Source organism: Rhincodon typus, chromosome 5 (assembly GCF_021869965.1).
Source record: "Rhincodon typus isolate 14 chromosome 5, sRhiTyp1.1, whole genome shotgun sequence".
NCBI lineage: Eukaryota > Metazoa > Chordata > Chondrichthyes > Orectolobiformes > Rhincodontidae > Rhincodon > Rhincodon typus.
Window position 1 is genome coordinate 106,012,963 of NC_063336.1, and position 26,949 is coordinate 106,039,911.

The 26,949-nt window shown below is 38.8% G+C and overlaps 1 protein-coding gene across 3 annotated transcripts in view; it reads left to right on the forward strand.

Annotated features, from left to right (window-relative positions):
- lpin1a (lipin 1a) overlaps positions 1-24,642 on the forward strand; it is a 137,125-nt gene extending 112,483 nt beyond the window's left edge. For all 3 annotated transcript variants that reach the window (XM_048597291.1, XM_048597292.1, XM_048597294.1), the window contains exons 13-20: positions 3,590-3,657; positions 4,982-5,123; positions 7,893-8,041; positions 8,169-8,255; positions 11,357-11,509; positions 12,566-12,680; positions 16,646-16,749; positions 22,557-24,642. In XM_048597291.1, coding sequence (XP_048453248.1) covers positions 3,590-3,657; positions 4,982-5,123; positions 7,893-8,041; positions 8,169-8,255; positions 11,357-11,509; positions 12,566-12,680; positions 16,646-16,749; positions 22,557-22,710 — 972 coding nt within the window. In that variant the 3' untranslated portion in view covers positions 22,711-24,642. The remainder of the gene's footprint in view (positions 1-3,589; positions 3,658-4,981; positions 5,124-7,892; positions 8,042-8,168; positions 8,256-11,356; positions 11,510-12,565; positions 12,681-16,645; positions 16,750-22,556) is intronic.
- Positions 24,643-26,949: the final 2,307 nt, after the last annotated feature.

The window sequence follows — 26,949 nt, forward strand, 5'->3', positions numbered from 1 at the left end:
GTCCTCCCTGGACTGACCTATCTCCTCCCTAACTCCCCACCTACACTGACCTTTACTGGCTCCATCCCCGCCTCTTTGACCTGTCTGTTTCCTCTCTACCTATCTTTTCCTATATCCATCTTCTATCCGCCTCTCCCTATTTATTTCAGAACCCCCTTCCCCTCCCCCATCCCTGAAGAAGGGTCTAGGCCTGAAACGTCAGCTTTCCTGCTCCTCTGCTGCTTGGCCTGCTGTGTTCATCCAGCCCTGCACCTTGTTATCTGATCTTCCAGCATCTGCAGTTCCTACTGTCTGAGAGTAATATGATGTCAGGTGGTCTTACATAATCCTGGAGTCACGAAGTCTGCAGTTATTCCAGTGTAAGGTTAAGGTATTTGTGGGTTTGAGTCAGGGAGAGGCTTGAAATTGAGGTGGTTAACCTATATTTGTACCTGGGAACAACCTGTGAGACGTTTTGCTGGCTGGGCCTCAGTGAAATTCTTTGTGTCGTGATAATCTTTGAGCTCCAGGCAGAGGCAGCAAGCGGACAACTTCAGAGAAGTAGCTATGAGATGGTTTCAGTTCAGATTTTAGTGTAGATTGCAGCTCCCTGACAGTTCAGAAATAAAACTGCAGCAGACTAAATGCTAGACTAATGTTAGAGATGAAAACAGACAGTTAGTATTCAATATAAGGCAGTTGTAAAAAGGAAAGAAGTAATTGCAAAATCTGTTGAGTTTCAAATTAAAAGGAAGGAATTTGCAGTGATCCTCTAAATAAAAGGCAGTTGATCCTTCTGTAGTTATCCTTTTTGTAGTTGGGAGTTTTTTGAGATCATTAGTGGGCTATTGGAAGCCAGGGTGTTTTGATGTGTTGATACACTATTCAGATTGGGAGGCCTGTGCTGGAGTTATAAATTCTGGAGTCCTGTTGATGAATATTTTGGTTGTTTGATCAAAAGCTAATGAAAATTGCCTTGTGAAATCTTGCATGCTGGAGAATTGCTGGAATAACGAAGAGAAATCGGTGAATTCCAGAGTGGTTAAGTACCTTTTTTTTTGAGTTGGCCCCAAGAAAAGTGAATTAATCTTAAAGGTTTGGTAAGATAAAGGATATCTTGAAGGTGTTGTAGGCAATGAGTAGATTTGCACTGTAAATTCAGTTTGGTAAATTAGTGACATTAATGGTGTTTGCTTTCTTTTAATTTTAAAGATTTATTTTTGACAGTTAATTGCTGGTTTGCTTGGACTTCTACTTTTAAACATTTTGATGGTCCCTAAATAGATTGTAACATTTGAAGCTCAGCCATCACTTCCAAATAAACTAACCGATTTTATATTGAAAATTGAGATCCAGACTTATTGGTGTCTGTTTACTTTCTGCTGCTTAAATGTTTGTCATGATGAAATACCAGTTTGTTCTCTTTGCTTTTATTTTTTTTAATTTTAATTCTGCAATTTTCATACTTAACCAAGATAATAAATAGCACTACAGGGATAGTAAGACCTATACGAAATGCATCTGAATAGATTGATCTTTTTAAAGTCCTGGTGATGCCAAAGATGATTAAGCCTGTAGCCTCAACAATGATTCTTTGAGCCTAAGACTTTGTGCTTGATGCAGCCGTTATTCTCCATAGCTGTATGAAAGATCATACAATTGGAAATTACTTTTTAAAAAACTTTCATTGAGATATTTCCTTTAAGATTTCTGCAGAATTTTGACAATAAGCCTATTTTATTGAAACACACTACTTTTGTGCATTTCCTTATTCTACATCTATAATGCTCAATTTATACTTGCCTTTCACCGGAGGCTGGCATGATGTTGGATTTCTCCACCGTGCACCTTATCTTAGTTACTGATGTTAATTACCCTTTGTTAACAATGTACCTGCTTCAGTCATGAACCTGACGACAGAAAATATCATTAACATATCATAGAAGCATAGAATCCCAACAGTGTGGAAACAGGCCATTCGGCCTAACAAGTCCATATCACCCCTCCAAAGAGCATCCCACCCAGACCCATTCCCTTAATTTCCCATGTCTAACCCACCTAACCTAAACATCCCTCAATTTAGCATAGCCAGTCCACCTAACCTGCACATCTTTGGACTGTGTGAGGAAACTGGAGCACCCAGAGGAGACATGGGGAGAATGTGCAAACTCCACATGGACGGTTGCCTGAGGCTGGAATCGAACCTGGGTCTCTGACGCTGTGAGGTAGCGGTGCTCACCGCTGAGCCACCGTGCCGCCCCGGCTTCATCTGTTGGAAGAACACCTGAGATTTGGGTTTCCGTTTGCTGTAGGAATTGCACAGCATTAAATGAATTTAATTTAAAACTTGAACTATCGCAATCAAATGTCATAAGTAGAAGAAAATTGAACTGTTTTCTAGGTTATAAACACCAGATGGTGCAAGTGAGCTACTATTGAAAAGCTTTGCTCACTTTGGTAAATGAGCAATATTTTCAGTTTTCAGTTTTTTTTTTCCTTTTAATGTTAAATATTGAGATTTGAAAAAAACAGCAAGATGGTGGTGGGAAATGCACTGTGACCGATCTCCATTCTAAATTAGGATATCTTTTAAATCTAATTTTGCACTTTTATTTTCTGTAACCAGCTATGGAAGTTAAAGCATACTACATATTGGCTTCTACTGTTTTAAGAAGCAGTTTCTTTGACTTTGTCCGTTTGGAACAACGGGGAATGCATGTACATTTTGTGTACACGTCACTTTTTTTTGGAAATCTTGATCATCTTGAATTGGATTAGGAAGTGACACTCAAGTGAGCACTTGACAGTTTTTCTTAGAGGAAAACCTTAGCTGGCTATTTACGTGCAAGATCATTATTGTGGAGTATGCAAATGCAATAACACTGATATAGAATTGGCATTAGATTTCCAGCCTTTGCAGTCTCGAACACAGCTGCAAAGTCTTGCAATAAACATCTGCAGGCTCCTATGAGATCAAGCATTGGCCCTCCAACTGGCTAATGTGAGCCTCCTCCATGATCTCTCTCTCAACAAGCAATGCAATCATTTTTGTCTGACTCACGCACTATGGGAATAATAGTGTGATTGGAAAAAGCAAGTTTGATAAATATTCCGATATCTGTAATCTTATTAAATGTTCTTGCGTAGTTTGAATTTCTTTTTTGTTTAGCAAATGTCAGTAAAATATTCGTGATATAGAGGGACCTTGATTTTAATCTCCATTTTCAGTTTGTACTTGACTATAATTGTACTGGCTACAGTGATGAGCTGCATTCACAGTTCTAGTTGTAAGTCTGCATAATCTGAAGATATGTTTGGGAATTGTACTTTTTTTTTTGTCATAAAATACCCTGCTTGGCATTGACCAGGATTTACATTATAGCCTGCTTGCAAAAAAAATGCCAACTGAGTGGATTCATTGTTAACTTTCTTTCAGTAAGAACATTGTGGAATAACTTTTTAAAGTCCACTTCCAGGAAGAATGTAAAACTGATACAGTAGTGATAAATACTTTAAGTTCTGGGGTAAAGCAGGAAATGTAACTTTACCATCCTGTGAATTTTTTTTTTGAGTAAATAAATCTAATCTGCATTTCTACATTACATTAAAGGAGCCAGAAATTGAGCAGACTGGAAGCGAGCAGGATACAAGACCACAATCTGCACTTCCTGGAAGCAGGTAATAAGCTGTAGAAATTCTGATGAATTCTCTAACACTTAATTACACTGCACCCCCCTAACCTCCCTGGATTGTAGGGTGACATGTTTCTTCCAGCTTATAAATTTTCTAAATACTGTGTTTATCACAATACCCAGCGGAATCTTTAAATGAAAATTTACTGCTGTAATCTTTTTGAAAAGGCAATAAAGAAAGCCTTTTAAGTGTTGAAGCATGTTAATTTGCAATACTTTTTGGAGTTATGTACAAGATGAGGTTCCCTTTTGGAGTAGGGAATTGGTAGCTGGTTGGTACTAGCCTCGCCAACTCTATTTTTAGAATTGCTAAGACGATTATTCTCCCAAAGTTGTATCTCTTAGCTCCCTTTTGTGCCATAAACAAACACTGACTAAGTGGGCTCACAGATCACGGTCTTTCTCAGTAATATTCATTAGGAATTGACTGGGATCAGCGTTTATTGTTCCCCTCCATTACTCCCTTTCTGTCTTGAGAGGAATAAAAGTGCTGTGTTGTGCACCACCTCAATGCTGTGACTAAGAAACGGCGAGTTAAAATTTCTGCCCGACCATCCAACAGAAAATGTACAGAGTTAAGTCCCTGTTTTTACTTGTCTCATTCCCCATCCTTCTGTTTTTTTAGTGCCATGAATGAGGCCTGTATGATCACTTGAGGTTCCTAATTTAGTGTTGTTTTGCCCAGTGGCTGCTAAAGTAGCATGTAACTCAATTGGGGCCAATTTATAGCTCCCTCTCCCATAGTCCCTGACTGTCGTGATCCTTTTTCTCCCACTTGGAGCCCTCTTAGCTTTGTGCCCTGCTACTGAACCACCGCTCCTAGCAAGGGTTTGGGAAAGAGCAAGTGGAAACCAAGCTGAAAGAAGTTTTTTTTAAAAAAGAACCATTTGCATTTCAAACTTACCATTTCAGTATCTACTTAACACAACACAAATTGTGGGAAAACCATTTATGAATGTTGCACATACTCGGTACAGAGATGTTACGTTCTGAAGCAGATTTGCACAATATTCCACACTCTTTGGCTTAATTGGTCCATATAAAGTAGGGAAATGCTACTTTCTGAACCCATCTTTTCCTCAGATATCTGAAATGCTTTTTGATTTTAATTGAAAAGCAGCATATTGGAAAATGTGAAGTCTTGTTACCTAGCAACCATTGTGTGGTGTAGATATTTGATATCTGCATCGCCGGTTTCCTTCCTATCATATTTGTATTTAATTTTTTTTTTTTTTTTTTTTGTTTCTTGACATTAATGAAATGTAGCTGGTCAATATTGTCCTGTGCTTGAACTTTTTCACTTCTGATAGGTTAAAAGATGAATCATCATCCAGCGATGAAGATGTGAAAATGATCAACCAAAATTCCAGCGCATGCCAGCAAGATCACAACTTGTCATCTCTGTCGTACGTTTCATATGTGAAATCCCTTCGGCTCGGTTCTGAACAGCTTGTAAGTACAAAATACATCGTTGGACAGTACTTAGATGAGGTTTCTTGTGATGTGTAATACAACCCTATATAAAGGCTGCTATGCTAATTATTGTTCTAGAAGTCTGCCATTTTCAGTTTTTTTTTTTGTTTGCAGCAATGCCTTCTGTCAAATGATCAGTTTCAATTAAATGTTTTGTGAATTTTAGATTTTTGCAGTTCTCTTTTTACTATTTTAATTTACATTTTATGGCGCTATTTGGCATGTGCCATTAAATTGACAGAACTCAAGCCCATTGTGATCCATACAATCTGCTCCTCCCCTATGGAAATGGAGCACCTTCTTAGCAATGGACAAGCAGCTTCAAAAAAAACTATCGTTGCATCATTTAGATATGCAAAATATGTTAATACACCCAAATTGAGAGCATTTCAATTGACATGTTGATCTGGACGATTAATAAAATTTTATGTTGACTGGAATGAGGACTAATGTAGACATCCATTGCAAACTTGGTCATGGCTCTTTTTTTTTTGGAAATTTTACAACCACTTCTCTGGTATACAGCTTTTCAGCTGTTTGGACAAAGGTTGTCTTCCTTTTTAAAAGGAATTAAGTCTTATACTGTGACAATGCTGTCACTTTAAAAGGTTATTTTGTTCTGGGTTATTTTTGTTGTTTTATTTTGGAGAGGTTGTAAGGCAAAGGTATCAACAGTCCACTAGTACCACAAGAGGAAACATTTGTGAGCCCTTCAGGTTTGTTCTAAGTTTGAAACAATGGGAGCAGCCTGAATGGCTTGCAGACCAAGCTTTCTAGTTTTCTCTAGCTTCAGCAATCGGAAGTTGTTTGGTGTCTATAGTTGGAAGCTTTGGTGACTGATTCCTAACTGCTAGTTTCTCTAAAGTTCCTCCATGTTGTTCCCTCCTGGATTGGAGAACTGCATGTAAGAATCTGTCTGAATTTACCTTTTTGCCAAGGGGTGTGTTTATGGGATGCTACTATATTGGAATAGTTAATTAGTAATAGTTACTCTATCTATTCTGTTAAGTTTTTTTTTTCAATAGTTATACTAAATTCCTCTTTGGTATTTTAGTGTTTAAATAAATTGCTTTGCTTGATGTCAAGTAGTTTTGACCAGTCATACAATGTCTGGAACACGGCACTTCACATCTACCTTCTAAATTAGGGTCTGGGCTACCTTTAAAATATTTTGAAGGGGTCTGGTCTGGCCCATAACAATACCCATTGGTTTAACTGACCAATTTAGCAGTCCACTTCCATAACGCAAAAATTATTTGCCGCTCGACTTGTAGATTTTTCTCTCTTCAGTTTGTCGTCCTGTCTGAATCTAGAATCTGACAGTCAATATCAATGAGGTTAGGTTGGAAAAGGAAATTCAGGCTGGACTGTGGATTAACAATGGAAAATTTAAAATATCATTAAAAGAAACAAATTTTGGAATGCTGTGGATAAAGGGAGGTCAGCAAACAGGCATTGGGTATATAGGTCCAAGAGCTATGAGGAAAGCTAGGCTATGAATCTTGGAGCAAATTAAACCACAAATTCTTGATTTATTTTATCAAGACTTGTTAATAAGGTGAATACTGAGGAAAGAGGATAGTGGTTCATTAAAAAGATAAATGGAAGCTGGTGAGTATAAGGAAATGCCACTATGATGAAACATTTGAAAAAAAAACTCACTTGAACAGGAGATTAAGGAATTTAGTAGTGTTGCTTGATATTATTAAGGAGTGACACAGCAGAGACTGAAACTGATTGTTAGCTGCATTGTTTTTAGCTTGAGGCAGATCAAGGTACAAGGTTACACCAGAGGGATTAAGGACAAAGATGAGAGCAACATTTTTACACAGTTCTAAAGTCACGGAATGCTAGGGCAGGACCCAAGGATTGAAACTGATGCCAACTCCTGTAAGAATTCATTAGTTGGCTCACTCAAAGGAAACAGAATAAAGGGATTTGGCAACAGGATAGGCATGACATCAGTCCAAAAGCTTGTGGAGGGCAAACACCAATATGAACTGATGAGCTTAATGACACATTTCTGCGTTGTCTGTTGCATATGATTCTTAATATGCTTGGTGAGGGGAAATGTGGAGGATAACTTGTCTGTTGAGGAAATGCTACAGGATAAAGCTTTTGTTATTGGCTTACTTTAAGTACTTTGTCTTTTTGGGTTGTAATTATATTACCACATAAAGTAGTTTGTGTGCATGTCATTGCAAATGTGGTGATGCAAATCTATTATTAAGCGTACTAAAGTTATGAGGCATCAGACCATTTTTAGGAAGCTCTGGCACACAACTTCCCACATAATGCAGTGTAACTCCAGCTTCGTTTAATATTCTGTGAACTTGTGCTTATCAATTAAGAAATGCTACATTGCCTTCAACACTAAATTAAAAACAAATTCTTTATGCTTTGTCATATCTGTTTGTTTTCTTACTTTGCCTCTGCTGAATCGCTTCCTGAAAGGCCCAAGAATGCTTATTAGAATAACTCTGTTAGCAATCCCTCTACTCTGCTGCAGCACCTTGCCTGGACTGATGTAGTCTTCTCCCCCTACATCCCCACAATCAAGATTGCTGATATTGGCTTTTGTAATGTGTGGCCCATATACGCTGGATTTAAATTAAGTTGATTGTTCTTTGCTGTTATATGTAAATGCACCTCTTAACTGTATACATACTAAAATATCAATACAAAATTTTAAGAGGCAAGGGTTTTGTCAATGTTTGGTTAATAGAGCCCTATTTTTCTGATTAACAGAAAAGCCTCCAGCTAAAGGAAGGTCCAAATGATGTTGTATTTAGTGTCACAACACAATACCAGGGCACATGTCGTTGTGAAGGTACTATCTACCTCTGGAACTGGAATGATAAAATAGTTATTTCTGATATTGATGGAACAATTACAAGGTAGGTGTTGATCTGTTGTATTTGCAAATAGTCCTTAGTCATGTTTGAACATGAGTTTTGAAGTAGCGAGATTTATTTTACAACAGGTAAAAAGGTTCTGAAGTTTTTACCTTGTGCATTTGTGCAGATCTGATGCCTTGGGTCACATTTTGCCTACACTTGGTAAGGATTGGACACATCAAGGAATAGCAAAACTGTATCACAAAGTTAGCCAGTAAGTATTTGTAGCTACTTTTTAGAATTTAACAGTGATCACAAAATTGTGCATCTTGGACGTTCCTGTGTATTTATTTAAAAATCTGTTTACAAGTCCTCTTGAGCAATGGTGGAAATTGCCAGGACTGATTTCTTGAAACATCTAAATGCTACATTAATGACCATTGTTTTTCCTGCTTCTGTTTTAATGACCTAGGGCACATGGGCCTAACATAAAGCGTAGTTTCCAAGTTTACAGATCTCTCAGAACTTTGCAAGTATTATGGACAGTGAGGAGCATAGTGATAGACTAGACTTCAAGGGGTCATAAGCTGGTGAAATGCATGCGTGACAAATGAAATTTTTTATGCAGCGAATTGTGAAGTGATGTGTTTTGGGAGAAACAACAAGGAATGAATAATGAACAAAGGCTACAATTCTAAGGGGGTGCAGGAGCGAAGAAAGCTGGATCTCCCATTTACCTTGCATTCACAAATTTCAATTCTCAAATGAAAATTTATACTCAAAAACATAACTACTCACTGCTATTATGAATGTATAAGATCTGGAAGGCACTGCCAGAGTGTGTAATGAAAGCAGGTTGAAGCTTGCCTTTCAAAAAAGATTTGAGTCATTATCTTGAGAGAACAATTAGACCAGTGCAGGGTATTGGAGTTAACACAGTTGCTTTTGCAGGGAGCTGGCACAGAGACATTGGCCCAACTCCAGCGTTATTATTTTCTTGGAGTAAGCCAGCTCCCATCTTCACAGCACCTATTTCTTCTGCTGAACAACAATATTGAATCTACATAGTTTCTTATTCTCCAAATTTTCGATTTGGCTGCAAAGTCAATGAGTCGAGGGTTTTATTCACAGTTGTGTAGGCAATATAGCAATTGGTTTGCACCCAGTCATGTCCCACAGAGTCTGTTTTATTTCTCAGTTGGAGAGGGATTGTTGGCTGTGACATTGGCAAAATTCTCAACTGTAAATCTGACTGTGGAATCTTCACCCTTCAAGGGTGTTTGGGCCTTGTTTCAACACATCATTTTGAAAGGCTGTATCCACCAATACAGTACTCAGCACCCACTGAATTCTCAATCCCTCGGAATGGGATTTGTACCAAAGTAAGACACTGACGTAAGCCCACATGCAACTACGGGGCGAGGCTGATATTTCCGATCACTGTCTGTGGACGGGACACTGGCTCATGAAGTTGGGGGAAAATGGTCATTGGTCAATATTGGAAGGTTTAGTTTTTTTTGGTTAAAACTAGTCCTTCTAAAGGTTTAAAAATCCTCACGTCACCCTCTCGACTGCACAAAATTGAAACTTTTACTAAGACAGCTCAGCTTAAATCTCCAGGGCAACTACAGGTTACCACAGTTTGTTTCTGCACTCTTGAACTCTTACAAAGGCAAAATCTTTTCAGATTGTTGTTGCTGGGGTGGGGGTAGAATTGCTCTGTCACTAACATGGTGGGGAACATAGAGATGTACAGCACAGAAACGGACCCTTCGGTCCAGCGCATCCATGCTTATCAGATGTCCTAAATTTAATACAGTCCCACTTGCCAGAATTTGGCCCATATCCCTCTTAAACCCATCCTATTCATGTACCTATCCAGGCACCTTTTTTTAAATGTTGGAGTTGTACCAGCCACTGCTTCCACGAGCTTGGCAGCTCGTTCCATACACGCATCACCCTCTGTGAAAATGTTGCCACTTGGGTCCCTTTTTTTTTTAAATATTTCCCCTCTCTCTCAAAACCTATGCCTCCTAGTGTTGGACATGCGTGCACACACTTGAAGATTGTACAAACCTGTATCAGGTCACCCCTCACCCTCCAACGTGCCAGGGAAAAAGTCCCGACCTATTCAGCCTCTCCCTATAGCACAACCCCTCCAACCCTGGCAACTTGTGTTGCTGCACGGTTATTCCATTTCCTTGCCCTCGTGGCATGGGACGTGGCTTTCATCAGTTTCTTATGAATGACAGCGACAATGGAAAATAGGAACCTTTTTAAAAAACATTTAAAGTTGTTTCTGTATTAAATTCTGACAAGATGGAGGCTCTGTAGCCAAAACAAGAAATTAGAATGGTTTGTGCAGATCATAGGCAAGGAATAATGATGAATTAATTGTTGACATTGGGCCAAGATTGGTCTTGTACATAGTGATTAATTTCAGTAGATAAATCAAATCAAAATTTCCCTATCCTTTACCTCCACACAAGACTTTTTTTTTATATAATACCAGAGGTTTAATTGCATTGCTTATGGAACTATCTGGAAAGTGCATGGGTCATCTAATTATGTTAGGTTCACTTATGTCTTTATGAAATTCATACAACCTCTAGTGAACTTTTGAGGAACACATTGTTTACAAAGATATGAAAGGGGCTGGAGACCCAGCCTTAACACTGCCATATTCTTCAGACTTCTCAACTCCCAAGCTAACATTGCCTACTCAAATCTGATTTTTGCCAAACAGATGACCATTGGAGTAGAGATTCCCAGTTTGAGATCCTATCAATACTCAGGACTAACTCAGTTTAAAGAGGGATTTCGGGTAATGGAATTCCAGACACACAATGCTTAATTATGTTGTGACTTTTACAGCCACCATGCATTTTCAAATGCCTTGCAGCCAGTTAAGCAATTTTCTGAAGTGTAAGGTGAGGGAGTGTGCAGTCAAATTGCACAGCATGATCCCATAAACAATATGATGTTCTGATACTTTTACTTAATGTCTGCGGAATATAAATTTGGGAAGGCACCCAGAATAAGTTCCTTGAGGTATCTATTTCGCAATTTCATTTACTCACTTCGGGGTTTAATCCTGGACACCTTTGCTGAGCAAAAATCTGTTAATCTTTCTTGGTTTTAAAAATGTCAGTTGACGTAGCATCCAGTGCCTATTGAGTGAGCACCTTTTTTAGAGGTTTCCTACTGAGTGTGGAATTGCTTCTGATTACAGTTCTAAATAGTTTTGCTCTAGTTGTATAATGTTCAGAATATTTATTAGAATATTTTATCCTCCATTTCAAAGTCTGTGAATGGATAAGAAAATGCAACACATGGCTATTTTGAGTGCTGTAAACATTTTAACTGTACTTGCAGAAATGGGTATAAGTTTCTGTATTGCTCAGCACGTGCTATCGGGATGGCTGATATGACTCGTGGATATTTGCACTGGGTTAATGAAAAGGGAACGGTGTTGCCAAAAGGCCCTTTGTTACTTTGTCCCAGCAGTGTGTTTTCTGCATTACACAGGTAAGGTTTCTCAGTTTTTTTTTGTTTTTTTTGTTTAATGTCTTGTTGCATTCTTCAGCTCACTGGATCACTTTAGCAGATGGAGCCATAGAGATGTACAGGATGGAAACAGGCCCTTTGGTTCATCTTGCCCATGCTGACCAGATACCCTAAATAAATCTAGTCCTAGTGGCCAGCATTTGGCCTGTATCCCTCTAAACCCTTCCTATTCATATGCCCATCCAGATGTCTTTTCAAATGTTGTTGTATTTGTACCAGCCTGTTCCACACCTAGCAGCTTGTTTGATGATAAGTGCACCACTCTCTGTAAAATAATTGCCCCTTGGGTCTCTTTATAAATCTTTGCCCTGTCACCTTTAAACCTATACCCTGCTAGCTTTGGACTCCCCTACCCTGGGGAAAAGACCTTGGCTATTCACCCTATCTATATCCCTCATGATTTTATAAACCTCTAAGGTCATCCCTCTGCCTTTTGACGCTCCAGGGAAAATAGCCCTAGCCCATTTCAGCCTCTTCCTGTAGCTAAAACCCTCCAACCCAGCAACATCCTTGTAAATCTTTTCTGAACCAGTTCAAGTTTTGCCACAGCTTTCCTATAGCAGGAAAACAAGAATTGAATGCAGTATTCCAAAAGTGGCCTAACCAATGTCCTGTACAGTTGTGATTTATGTAAAATGTTGAACTTCCTTGATGACCTTATTTAACCTTTTTTCCAAAATAGTTTTCTAAGGGTTTGCAAGTGGATATTGCCTACGCTGCTGTAGTGTCTACTGTTATTAGAAGCTTAGACTCGACAGTTTATTCTCCCCACTTTGAATTTAAATGCTAGAAATCTGATCTTCTGGTATAGATTAACTAATCTGAAAACTGTTGCCTAGTTGTCCTAAAAGATGATAATTCACTAAAATTCTACCTCTTCCATTGAAGATGAATATTAAAATGAGAGGTAGCTCAGTCAACACTTTAAATTAAATTAAACAACTTTTTTAAGGGCTTACTATGATCCTTCAAGATTTTAATTTCAAGTGTTTTCCCAAATTTATTCATAATTTTCAGAGAGGTAATTGAGAAGAAGCCAGAGAAGTTTAAGATCCAGTGCCTAACGGACATCAGGAACCTCTTTTACCCGAATAAAGAGCCTTTCTATGCAGCTTTTGGAAACCGATCTAATGTAAGTCAAAACTCTTTCCGCTGAACCACAAACACTCAAACGTTTTAGAATGCATGGCAGTAACTAGACATAGCATCCATACAAATTAAAGGTGTAATGCTAGTTTTAAACAAAAAGCTTAGGGCAAACATCTATTAACCTTTTTTGAGAAATTGAATGTGATAGATTTTATTTCAAAGGTGTGTTTGATAGAGCTTGCTCTTGCATTGCATTTGCAAGTTACTTTGTCTTTTTACTCTGTGCTTTTGGTTCGTGATGCAATGATTTGAATAGAGTTGTACAAAATTTTTAAGAAAGAATTCATGTTATCTTAAGCTTGCGTGCAAACCTGGTAGATGCCTTCTGAAATGGATTATGTTGCTAAATGTAATATTTGATTGAAACTTTTAAAAATAGTTTCAAAGTTGCAATAAAAGCCATTAGTGTAGTCAGACATTCAATTTGGAGTTCGTAAATTGTATAAAACTTGAACTTGGAGCTATCCTAAGATTGTCAGGCTACTTTTTTTTTAAACGCTTAAGTAGTTTTGTCATGGCTACAGACAAACTCGATTATCTCCTGTGAATTGCAAGTGCTGGAATTGTGGCATGACAATTCCTGATCTGTTTTTGGTTCAGGGCCACTTGTCATGTTTCATATCCTCTGTTATCTAGACTCTCTTTTGTTTTATTAACTAATTTTAATGAAGGAATTTATCTTTTAGTTTTGCATTCTACTTTTGAATTTGTGTTCATTTATGGTGGATGCCAGCTTTAGTTTAATATTAACAACACAAGTGTAAACAGAGATGGATTTAGAAAATTCAGAAGATAAATGTGCTGAACGTTTAAGATTTCATTTCTGGGAATACTTGTGTTCCAGTTTCACTGCAACCCTGTCACATGATCAGATTTCCAGCTCTTTCTTTTGTTCCTTTTCCAACATTTGGAAGCAGATTCTTTAAGTTGCACATGCATATTTTGCTTCCATCTAGGTATTTTGACATAGTTAAAATAGAAAACATACTTGACTGAGATTGAGCTCAATGTTGCTAGGCTTCATTAAATTAAAATTATTTAGTTATTAGATTTTTTCACAGCTCCCTCAGTTTTTTTTTACAAACTTAAACTGATTTGACATTTTGTTAACCACAGAATGGTTTGAAGTGGCTAATTTTAAAGCATTATTTAGAGAATTCCAGCATCTTAAAATAAAAGTATTTTAAAACAAAAAGACAAAAATGAGAATGATTTGGGAAGATTGCCTGTCACAAGGATAGTTTTGTCCCTTTTTGTATACTTGAGGCACAGTCAACACTGTTGGCAGAGTATATGTTCCGTGTGTGATGTGCCAGGCAGTTCTGGCTGTTCATAATTGACTTGTCTCTGTTAGCCTTGGCTTCCTGTCCAAGAACAAATGTCTCAGTGGGGACAACAGAGTTCCAGGTAAGGGTCGATAAGAACAGGCAATATAGAAAGTTGGGAGCATTTTCAACCTATCCTTTCCACCTGAGAAAGGTCCTTTGTTTGACAAGATACTCTTTTCTTGGGTTGGCATGTAAGGGTATTCGGTCCTTTTGAGCCTACCACACCGTTCAATAATGTCATTACTGATTTTAATAAACTTCTTGCCCTCCTTACCTACCTACCTCTGCCTGAAAAACATTCCGAGACTTGGTGAATTTCAGGGTCTGAGTGATGTTAGCTATGTTGAGACTTGTGCTAGAACCAGACTAGAAGGCTAACTTTGGGAGTGTTTTGCTCAGTCTTTTTTCATTTTTGTTCCATGATATGGTGAATTAATCACTAATTGGCATTGAGCTGCCAATTAAATGTGACTTTTTTTGCTTGTTAAATGCCTTGACGATGGCCCAACTCACCTCATCATTAATATTCTGCTCCCTAACTTACCAAACGTGTCAGTCAAGCTAGATGTCGAGAAAACTTGACATGGAAACTAGAGCAAGTGCCAAATTCAGCTCAATGTTTTCTCTACGTGAACTCCATATTGGGTGCCAGACACCACCATTTAAGGACCTGGTCTGTTCCAACTGGCCACATGCACTCATGAACATTGGCATCTGATGTGTGCTGACCTCTAAGAATCCTCTTTGCACGTCCCTGATCCACTTCTGGGCTTTTAATGGTGCACTGGCAACTCTCATTATAATATTGCAGCAAGGGTACTGTACATGATCTGGGATTGCACCCAGCTCACTGACTGGACCAGACTGTATCTCTGCGCATCTCATTCACTTGCTGTCACAGTACCCACTCACTCTGAACCTACCTGATACGTTCAGCATCGCTGCCTTACATTTTTTTTGCTCTTTGCCTCCTCAGCCAGAGATAGGGAAGGCCTATTTTTACCTCTGTGCTACTTACTGCAGATACAAAGGTCGGATAAGTGTTGGCAATCCTCGGTCAAGTCAAAAGAGACCCACATGACGACAGGAGGAAGCTCCTAGCACTGCAAGTCCAGGACACCCCCTGATAACAGTCTAGGGCTTGGGCACAGTCGGACTCTGGGAGTGGAGAAGGTCATTAATGTTTTTCCTACAATGCTCCTCCAGATGGTTGAGACTGCACTGACCTAGTTGGCAATGTTGGGCTAGGCTGGCATTGTCCGGTATCATGGCCTCCACCACTGTTGCTAAGGAAGTGGAAATTCTAACTGTGCACCTCCCCACCCAGCAGGACCTCTAAGCCCCTGCCTGGAAAGGCGGGGTGTTGTCTCTTCTTTTTTTTTTTCCCTCTATATTTGTTTTTTCTTTTGCCACTCTGACTCTTCCTCCCCTCCCCAACCACAATGCAGGGCAGAAATCTCTGGACTAACAGTGCTTGTCCATGTGCACGCAGGCTTTTAAAGATGGCGTGGGCAGCAAGGGATGCCAGTGAAATTTGGATATCTGCTGAGTAGCGGGTTGTTCTGGGAACATCATGTGGCAAGATGGTGCCTAATCAGATGTGATTGACTACCCACCCTAAGTAGCCTATGAGGTGAATTTGGTTAGATATGATGAGAAGCTTGTTGGGCCATGTGGTAATCCTTCCAAACAACTCAGTTGACCAAAAAAGTGCAGAATTCCACCCTCTCTCTCCACTGTCTTGAATAGTTCCAAGCCTCGCCACCTCCTGGGGAATTACTCCTTTTTGTCACTGTCTTAATCCCCTTCTTTTAAACAGTGCCTCCTACTTCCAGTTTCTCTCTCAAGAGTAAATGGTCTTTCATCATCCACCCTGTCAAGACCCCCTCCGGTTTCATCAAATTTGTTCTGAGGGAATTCTTTCAACATATTATCATGGTGAACAGGTTTTAAAGTCTTTAGTAAATGTGTAATTTCTTGAGGGCTTCTTTAAATACATCCTCCTTTCAAACCACCTTTTTAGTCCCTTAAGTATTGCCCCAGTTTTTAAATGACTATGTAATTACTTTTATTTCATCCGTTTGGTATTATATTTGCTGTGGTGTGGCAGCTGATGTTTTGATAAACATCACTGCACAAAAAGATACAAATTGTGAATTCATGTAACACAGTGGGTTTCACTGTACTGAAGAATCCAGTTCATTTTTTTACAGCACCCGACACTTGCACACCTTATGATCACAGGCACTTGTGTCTGGATTCAAACTAAGCAATTTAAACATACTGTGGCATGTTTCCCTCGACATGTCATGCTGCAAGAGGACAGTAGGATGGGGACTCTGAGCTGTACGCTTTGGTCAAGTGCCATGATATGGTGATGCCATAATGACTGTCCCTTTTTTTTTTAAGGTGCATCTCACATCTGCTGTGAGGCATAACAGTAATAACTGCCTCTTCCTAAACCCTATCCAACCAAACTGTTTTTTGAATTAATCAATTTCTAAATGTTACAAACCATCCAAAACCTTTGGAATAACAAACTAATAAGCAAATGGTTACAGAAATGACCTAAGTTTATAAAGCCAGTAATACAACTTTTTTCCTTTTTTTCCCCCACTAGGATGTTTACTCTTACAAACAAGTTGGTGTCCCAATAAATAGAATTTTTACAGTCAATCCTAAAGGTGAACTAATACAGGAGCATGCAAAGACCAATGTATCATCGTGAGTAAACATTTAATTTCTTAAATTTTATTGGAGGTAAATTAAGTTTCTCACTTTTTTTACAACAGGTAACTTTTGTGTATTGCAATTAGGCCATTGCTGTATTTCCTGGTGGTTGAGTGTATTGATCCTGTCTGTTCATCAGGACTTCAACATATCTCAATGGATTCAGCCCTGGCAGCACTCCTTTTCATTTTTCCTTTTTCCTTTTTCCTCTGTGTTTCACTACTTCCCCATCATCCCCAGTTGCTTTTCTTCACCACTCTGACTTTTTCTACCATCTGTTGGAACTCCCTTGTGCCAACTGTTGTATTTTCCATTCAATGCTCACTAATATCACAAGTTGTTTATCCTACTTAACCCTGTCCTCTTGCTATGCAATGCTTCCTCTCCTTTTGCACTTTTCGCATCAACTACCTCATTTCAAAAGTCTGTCACGAAAAGTTGTTATGGGAGGAAATGGCACAACAAGCAAGCTCAGCTCACCATCTGCTCATTTTAGATACTCCCTTCTGAACTATTGCCTGTTTATTACAGCTCTTTTCTAATTCATTCGGACTACTACACCAGAGCTAATGCTGGCAGATCTCACATTCTCGTTCCCAGTTCGATTTATATCTCTGGACTCTGTCCAGTTTCACATCTGAGTATCACACCCTGTCACCCTCTGCCAACTGTTGCTGGACATCCCCACAGTACTCTCCAATGTTAAAGCTCTTTACTATGATAGCCATACCTCCACCCAAATACAACAGTCTCCTACATCAGGAGCATTCTTTTTGGCACTTCCAACCTATCTGCACACCCAAGATCTGAACAAACCCCCTCCCACTTCTGTCTCCATATGGTCATACTCCATAATACCTGGATCTTCTCCCACTGTTTTTCAGCATTCCAGGATTTCCCTCTCCAGCTCAAACAACCTTAAGACTCCTTTCCCAAAGGTGACAGTGCAGGCATTTCTTGCACCCCTCTCCATTCACTCCAACCTCCCCATGTATGAATTAAGATCCAGGTTCAAATCTTCATGACCGAATGGATAGCTGATGTCAGGAAATGTCCCAGCTGAACACACCAGCCTTGGTATCAAAATTGCTGAATGGTGCAATCTGTTGATTGGGGTGGGGAGGGCATGAGGCGCAGGGTGGAGATGGCTCTGCTACCAGCCAGCTTTTTCCAATGATGTCTGCTAAGGCAATGGTGACTTTACTTACTTGGATCACAAGTGCACCCCACCCAATGCCTCAATCCTCAATTAATGTTTCCTTGATACTTCTACCTTCCTGTATTCCCACTCCTCCTGTATCCTGATACACCATCCAGAAATTGAGATCCCCTCATAATTAAACATCCAGTAATCCGATACAGCATCTTGCTGACTAACCTAAGGCTCTGATCTATTGTACACTTCTTTTTAAAAAAAAGTCCTATTTTGCCCTTTTTCCCTTTCTCCTTTAGCACCCTGACTCTGCTATTCTCGCCCTCACCACAAGCCACTAATCCCTTTTCATGCTTTCATCAAACCCTGCAATTTTTCCTTTTACTGTTTATTCCATTCAAACCTACAAATTCCCACCTATTTCCCCAAATGTTCCTTCTCGCTCAGCATGGCCAATCTTTCCACAACTTTACTTTTCTGTATTCTTTCCTCTTGTACTGTTACATTTTGTTCACACCACTTAAACATGCAAATCCTTTCTTTGAGAGTCTGCCGCTGTCTCAGCACTTGTGTAGCAAACTCCAAAATGATCCACACCCCTTGATAAGAACACAGTGTTTCACACTGATGTATTTAGGAATGTGACACTGATCAGCATTGCATAGTGGAAAGGATTTTTTAAAGAACATTGGCAATTCTGAAAACTTTCTCTTCTGGTAATTACTATTGGGGTGAAAATAGTTACTGCAACCCTACATTGCTTCCTGATACTTTTAATGCCTGCTCATACTGTTAGAATACTCACCACTATTAAACATAAACACCCTCCTCTTTCTAACACAATCTCCACAGATTAAATTATCTTTTTATATTTGTGCAAAATACTCTATGCACTTTGAAATAAATGATATTCCACGTTAGTTTTTCTCCAATATATAAATCTCAAGATTTGAAAAACCTTCACATTTAATTTTGTTCTCCATCTCTTCTTATTAATAATTAAACCCTTCCTTCTGATATAAAGTTTGTTAAATTCACTTAGTTTATTTTTTTCTTTGTTTGAAAAGCTTCCATTATTTAAATGTAGTCTATGGTGTAACTGTCGAATTTGTACATCTAAGGTCAAAAGGTTATACTTCACTTCATATGTTTAAGCATCTGATACAGGCTGACCTAAGGACGTTTGTACAGTGCCAAGCATTCAAATTTAAGATTTTGATTTCCTCATCAATACAGCAATTGATGGGTATTTATCAGGTAATGGTAACAAGGGGTGTTGAGGAAGGGCATGGTAAATATAACTAAAGTATAGATAAGCTATCTTCTTTTAGAAGAAGCTGGAGAGTTTGAATGGACTATTTCCACTCTAATCTTACAATCTTCCTTTTATTGCCTCCTGAGCAATGGAAATGCTGTCTAAAATGTAAATAGTCTTGAGGTGTATCTTTTGGTACTAAATTTAAAAACAACTTCCAAGTATATAATTGGATTTGAGCTCTCGTGCAGAAGGCCCAAATCAATTTGCAGATTTGACTGTATTTATGCTTAATTATTTTCTCTGGGTGAGCTTTTACTGCAGCTTTTAGATAACCTGGTTCTAGGCAAAAGGAGATCTAACAGCAAAATAAATATCAGGAGCTTATCTTATTCTACCCTGCTAAATACACCTCTGACATGAGGGAAAATATAGCCTGTATTATCCCATTTGTTCACCTGCAAGCAGAAGCTTCTAAAAATAGCTACACACTGAAGAAATTACACCTGGGTGAAATGCGACCAGACAGATTGAGTACTAGCAATAACAGACTTATTTTGTGACCAGCAAAAGGCTGTGGTTGCTCTATTTCAACATTATGAATTCTGAAGTTGCACATTGCTGCACCTCACTGTCTCAAAGCTTGGTCGTTCTGACCAGTGAATGTGCATTTTTACCTTCCATTATGGTTTCATAACATAGGAACGGGGGTAGATCATTCACACCATTGTGTTGATTCTGCCATTCAGGTACATGATGGTTGATCATCTATCTCAATGCCACTTTCCTGCACTGTCTTCATGTTCCTTAATGTTGTTTGTCTCCAGAAATGTATTGATTTGTCTTGATTATGCTCAATGATAATCAATAGCCCTATGTAGCAGACAATTCCAAAGATTTGCTATACTACAAGTGACAATATTTTTCCTTATCTCCACCTTCAATTATCTGTCCCATATTCTGAGATTGACTCCCCTGGTTCTGAACTAACCAGCAAGGCAAACCTCTTGTGTACAGGTACATTATAAACTTCAGCTAGATCACACACTTTCTTCAGAAATCTAGAAGATACAGACAGTTACTTCAGTCCCTCCCCTGTTCTACAATCCCACCATTCCAGGGATTAGTCTGGTAAAGCTTTGTTGTGCACACTCCCTACAGAGACCAAAACTGTGCATTATTCCAGATGTGGTCTCACCTAAGATTCTACACCATAGCAGGGCATCTTTTACTTCTGTACTTACTTTGGACTTCAGTGCGAGGATGTTGCATTTACCTTTTCTAATTTGCTTGTTGCCACTGCATGCTAACTTCTAGTTTGTTGTGAACAAGGATTGTCTCTTTGGACATTAAACAGTTCCCAACAACCCCCCACCCCCCTCACCATTTTAAGAAACATTTTTGCATTTGTTTTATTTTTCTACCAAATGTGGGTAATGTCTCATTCGTGTTTTTATTCCATCTGATGTTATTAGCCCTTTCACTTAGTTTGTCCAAGCCCCCTTAAAGTTTCCTTGCGTCTTTCTCTCAACTTTTGAATTTCACCTAGTTTTACAGCATCAGCAAATTTGGAAGTGCATCAATTCAACACCAATATCACAATCACTTTCATAGTTTGTGAGCAGTTGTGGATCTGGCACTGATAGTTACCACTGTGGTACCTCCCAAAAATCTGCATGCTGACAATGATTCATTTATTTCTCTTCTCTGCTTTCTATCTGTTAACTGATTCTCAATCCATGCTGTATGGTCTAATTTTTGTTTTAACTTATGTGGGACCTCTATCAAAACCTTACTGAAAATCCAACTACATTGCATCCACTGGCCCTCCTTTATGCTATAAGCATCATCTCAAAAAAAAACTCCTGATTTTTATCAGTATGATTTCCCTTTTTATAAATCCATATTGACTCTGCACAATTTTAACATCCCACCCAAACTATCTATATGTTGATCCCTTTGATCTAAAATCCTTTTTTCCAAAGAGTGCTACTCACCTTTGTTTTCCCCCCCAGGCTTTCTAAATGTAGAATATTCTTAGATATCCAGTTCAGTTTTGGTTACCTTGTAGCCACATCTCTAATGGTTATTATATCATAATTGTTTACCCCCTTTGTTGTCAAATCATCAACCATTTGTGAATGCTGCATGTATTCAAATAGTGTTGTTAGTTCTGTCTTCTTAACAATATTCTCCATCCTATTTGGTTTCTGCCTTCGGCTTCTAAAATCTTTTTATGAATATGTTTTGTTAAATGTTAATATGTCAGTCAGTGCTTTGTGGAAAGGACAAAAAAACAGTTTCATGGCCTGTACATGAGTATGAGTCAGAAATGAGATGAACCATTAAGTACATGAAGCAGTAAGGAACGGAAGAATATGCTAATGGGTTTAGATATTTTTTCTTTGAAGAAAGTTATGTGGTACACACGGACATGGACATGGATCTGTTGGGCCAAATTGCTTGTTTCAATGCTGTAGGTAATTTTGTAAAGGCAACATTTGGAATGATGGTACTTTGGTGATATTTTATAAATGTAGTATTCTAAATATACATTCGAGGGCATACAAAATTTTCATCTCTTATTCGTTGGGACAATTCACAATGTAGTGGAAAACCAGCATTTGTACTGTGAGGGGATAATGTTGATTTTTGTCAACAAGTGGACTCTGATAAAGGCATTGGCATGGAGAGTACACCTACTGATTGTAAATATACATTGGTTGCTGGTGGTTATTCCGTTATAGCTTGATCTTCCTGGTGCTTGCTCCTTTCACCTAGTCCCCTCCCCTCTGTTTGGATTGTATGTTTAATTCTAATGTATTAATTTAGAGTGCTCCAACTCTGATTTATTTTTTTAGACTTTGAATTGAACCGACCTTATTTTTGGGGGGGTAAAAAGGTGAATCAACAGTAGAACTGAGCTGCTGTCATTTAACAAATACCTGTCCTCCTGTAATTTCAAGCTCTGGTATGTTGATTAAGAGAAACTCCATTGGATACAGTATGTAAGTGCAGAATGCAATGTTATTTTCAACTTTAAAAACCCCATTCTTCCCAATATGACATGGGAAGTATTTCATGTACAAGATAATGTGCTTCCCAGAAGTGACAGATACAAATGAAAATGGATCACAGAACAGACAATATATAACTGCCCAGGACATTTGACTTCCCCTTTATGCTGCCCAGCACCCATAATTCTGCCACAATAGAGGCACAATCTGTACAGGCCAAAGTACAGTCTTATTGAGGCACAAACTTTAGAAATATTTATAGAAGCATGCAGAGAAAGAGACCACATCGTAACTTCTTTGCTTAAAGAGTCTGTTTGTGATAGTGCATTCAGATTCAGATTCTAATACAAAACCATTCTGTTTCTTTTTTCCCCAGTTACGTAAGGCTGAGTGAAATAGTTGACCATGTGTTCCCTCTGCTAAAGAGAGAGCATTCCTCTGACTTCCCTTGCTCTGATACCTACAGCCAATTCACATTCTGGAGAGAACAGCTGCCAACTGTGGAAAACCTCAAAGCTTCCCAGGATTAAAAACTTGATGCACGTTGTGAAATGGTTTTTATTCATTTTAAGTGCTAGCAGCCATTGCTTGCATTGAGAAGCTGAAAGTAATGTAGTAGGAAAGCTGCTATCCGTTCTTTGAACCTTTTTACTTTTATGGACTGTCCTTCTGTAAGGATATTATTACAGGTTAAGAATGAAGTCACTTGATAGAAGTATGTTAAGCACCAGGTTTCATAAGAAACAACATTTCATTGTCAATATTTTCTGTGTAATATGTTCCAAGTTGATACCACAATTACTTTTTTTAAGATCACAATCTACACTTAAGCACTCCTTTTGTGGTCTTCAAAAGTATTCACCAATTTTTCCTCAAATGTAGAATTATTATTTAGTGTGCACTTTTGATTAGTTTTAAGTCCACATTCTTTAGATGCAGCTTGTCATGCCCCAGTAAACACTGCAGCTTCAAAGGCTAAACTTGTTTAAATTATTGTCTTCACCAGCTGTTGTCCTCCCACACACTTCCACTGTCTTTTTAATCCCTTTCATGAAGACAATGTCTTCTGCTGGGCTGCATTTCTCTGGCTGCCAGCCGCTAATTGGATTCAGACACATCATCCCTGCCATTGCACCTCAGCAGGGCTAAAGGTGGTTGACTGAGTGGGGAAAAAAACCTCAATGCTTTTCTTTCCATAACTGAAGGGCACCAAAGCTGATTGACATGCGCACAGTTTTGCACACTAAGCTATCAAGGGACTACAGATGAAATATTAACATTGTAAAACAATCATTGGATTGAGGCATTACTGTGAGGACTGTTTTTATGTATTTTAATTTGAGTCAAATTATTGCATTGACTTTTAATTTTCTGAGGAATCTAACTTCTTGCTGTTAAAAAATTTTAAAATATTTTTCTCAGACTTTTTTTTTAATAGCTAGTTAGAGTACACAGGTCTGTATTGTCAATGCAAAACAGCAGTTACTGGAAATCCTGACCCAAAAAAAACAGACAATCTGGAATGGTCTAGCAGGTCAAGCAGGAGTTGAGAGAGGAACAGGGTTAACATTTCAGCTAGATGAACTTTTAAAATCCAACTCCCATTTGACACATTTTTGTGCTGTCACTCCTCAGATGCTGTCAGAGCAGCTGAGTGTTTTCAGCACTTTGTTTTCACAGCTCAGTGTTATGCCTTTTCATGTAATGCTGCAGATGGTATTCATATTGGTGCAGTTGGATTGCAGACTTGTTACAGGCTACAATTCAATATTGCTGCCTTACACCAGCAATAGTAATCTCTGGTTTCTGCCAAGAGCTGCAATGTAGCATTTAATTGGAGGGTGAACTGAATTAAGTTTCTCTAACCATCTGGGTTCAGTACTTATCCAACAATCAAAGGGTTTTTTTACATGTCTGGAAATGGCTTCAACTGTGTGTGCAAGGGCATGTTTTAAGAAATTGTTTTCTAAAGAAAGGAAAATCTTGTACATTTGAGTTCATTGCCTAATGAGTGAGTCTCTTCTACTTGTAGTATTTCCACAAAAAAATTTAATTTTGAAGACATTACTAACTTGTCTGGGGAAGGGAGATGTAAAATTTAATTAACAAAAAAAAACCTGTGGAAAGCACAAGTACCATGCGTCCATAGTGGAATCCATAGTGTTTTCTTTTATTTTTCTGATACGATGGTCGCAGTTAGAAAGTGGCATTCTTGTGATGGATTGCAATTTGTGCCTGATTTCTTTTAAGCTGCAATTAAACTGGGGGAAAATCAGGCCCAGAGTGTAAAGTAAAGAGTATTTTCTTTCTATGAAAGATAAATAATTGAAGCTTTGATTTCAAATCTGTTACATTTTGTTATAATTATTACAACTATCTCTCAACCACTGCAATGAATTACAATGTTACTGTAAGTGAAATAATGCTACATCATGCAAATAAACAACTCCATAAAAGCAGAATGTTAAAATGAGGGCTGAATCTTACTGCTTTATTGGCTAAATGTGTGTGACGGTGTTTGTTCATTTTTGTTTTCGGAGGGATTACCATTATGAAGTCAAGTGAGTTTACTTATCATATCTTATCAAAACCAGCTCATTAACTACTGACCCTCTCCATGTCAGATCCCATCTTACTATGTGCAGTTCCCAGAGTGACTTGCCACTCGGATATCCTGAAATTCACTGGTATCCCTTTGCGTCCACTGCATCCAGACAAGCCTTGTTAGTCGGACTTGCTCTGCACAGTTTCTAACGTTTGCCTCAGCCATGGAGAATGGGAGGAAATGGGCAGTTGGATTTTGGGCCAGGGAACTGGAAGATCCTGCTGAACTGGGTGGAACTCATCTGGGACCTCCTCTTCTCCAAGGGCCAGCAGTAGAGGGTACAACAGCAGACTGTGTGCGCGCATGCACTGAAAACCAAGAATTGGGACTCTTCAGCAGACCCTCAGTGAAGTTGTTGGTATGAGAATAAATGGTGTTGCCTGTGCTGCTGAAGGGACAGCAGCATAGCACGAATGCCACTGTTGTCATAAGCCAACAGTACAGCTTAATGCTGTGGGACGGGTTCGAATTCCCACTTCAGCAGCTTGTGAAACTTTATTTAATAAATTTGGACTTTGAAAATGTAGTCTCTGCAATGGTCACCAGGAAACCATTGGGTTGTCGTTAAGAACCCATCAGGTTCACTAAATCTCTCGGGGATAGAGACGCTATCCTTAGCTGGCTCTGCCTACGTGAGTCTAGATGCACACCCAGCAGTTGACTCTTAACTATATCTGACCTGCCTTCTCAAGTCACTTCATTGCTGACTCTTCTGTAGTGTGTTGGTACAATTTCCAGAGTACTTCCATTGGTTTTTAGACATCAGTGGTTCAAGAGGCTGACTCACCATGCCCTTCTAGGGCAATGGACTGAGCAAAGTCTGACATTGTTCTTTCCTGGAATGAGTCCTACTGGCAGACGAAAATCATGAAGTTTTCTAATAATTCAACACACTTGTTTTATTTGTGAAAGACAACTTAAAGTTGTCATTCAATCTTTAACATATTCAGGTTTATTTGCAGTTGAGTTGACTTAATATGTAAAATGCTTACAGCACTGGACCATACTATTTGGTCTGTCATAGCTGGCCCTCAAGAAGCAGTTTACCTAGTGACACCCCTTTTTTTGGGTCTCTTTCCCTGCAATCCTGTAATTTTTGTTTTGGGCGTGGACTATGTATTCTCAGTGCTTAAAATGGCCACTGGAACATGCAGGTGACCCCCATGACATTGGCAACTCCTGGCTTGCTCATTGCTGACTAATGTCTGTATGGGGACACTATTTCTGCCTACTAATGGTCATGTGGGTCTGCATAAAGTGGTCAGTAGATCTAAAAGTTTGTAACTTACTGCGCAGACATAAACAAGCCATCAGTTCTGCAGAAGTGAATTAGAGTAGATGAATAAGCTGATTCTAATGTACAGAATTAGTCCTAAGATCATTTCCCAACTGAAGGGAACAACATTTTTTGCTTTGGGTATAGAAGTTAAAAACTGTATATGTTCCAAGACTTCATTATTGAATTCAAATTTGCTTGAAAGAAATTAGACCTAGGTTTCCTGCCTTTCAAGTTTCTTAATGAACTTTCATGCAGGCTTCTACTCTTCCTTGTACCTGTGAGATTATGGAGGTAGCAGTATCTCTGATAGACAACTGCCTGCCAATGATATGGCAGTGACATACCACTTCCCCACATGCGTTCTAACTGCATCCCTCAGAAGCTCGGCCTTTTAGATAAAGGTCTAAAAGCCCTCCTTGAAAGCCTCCTTTGATCCTGCTTTACAATTTCTAAAGTAATCTTCTTGTCCTGTGCTGTCTAAGAAAGACAGGAAAATTTATGGCTGCTATCTCTGCCATCTCTATTCTCCTTACCGCAGATGGTTGGTTTCATCTTGCTCAGTCCTGGTACCACCTCAACCTTGATGACAGTCTCTTCAACACCACCTTGTTGTGAATGTTAGCTATAACATAGGTTAGCATTCCCAACAAAATTGACTTTCAAAATATATCACAAGGAATTTTACAAAATGGTTCCCAGAAGTATAGTGACTACCCTGTGTATAGAGCTGATGGTAGAGCCAGCATCATGTCTCAAATGAAAATTACAAAGACTTTTGAAAGTCAGTGAAAGTTTCCAAGATTAAACTGAAACTCCTCAATAATTCCCTGAAATAGCCCTTCCTATCTCTGAAAATACCTGACAGGATGAAAGCTATGGCCTGAG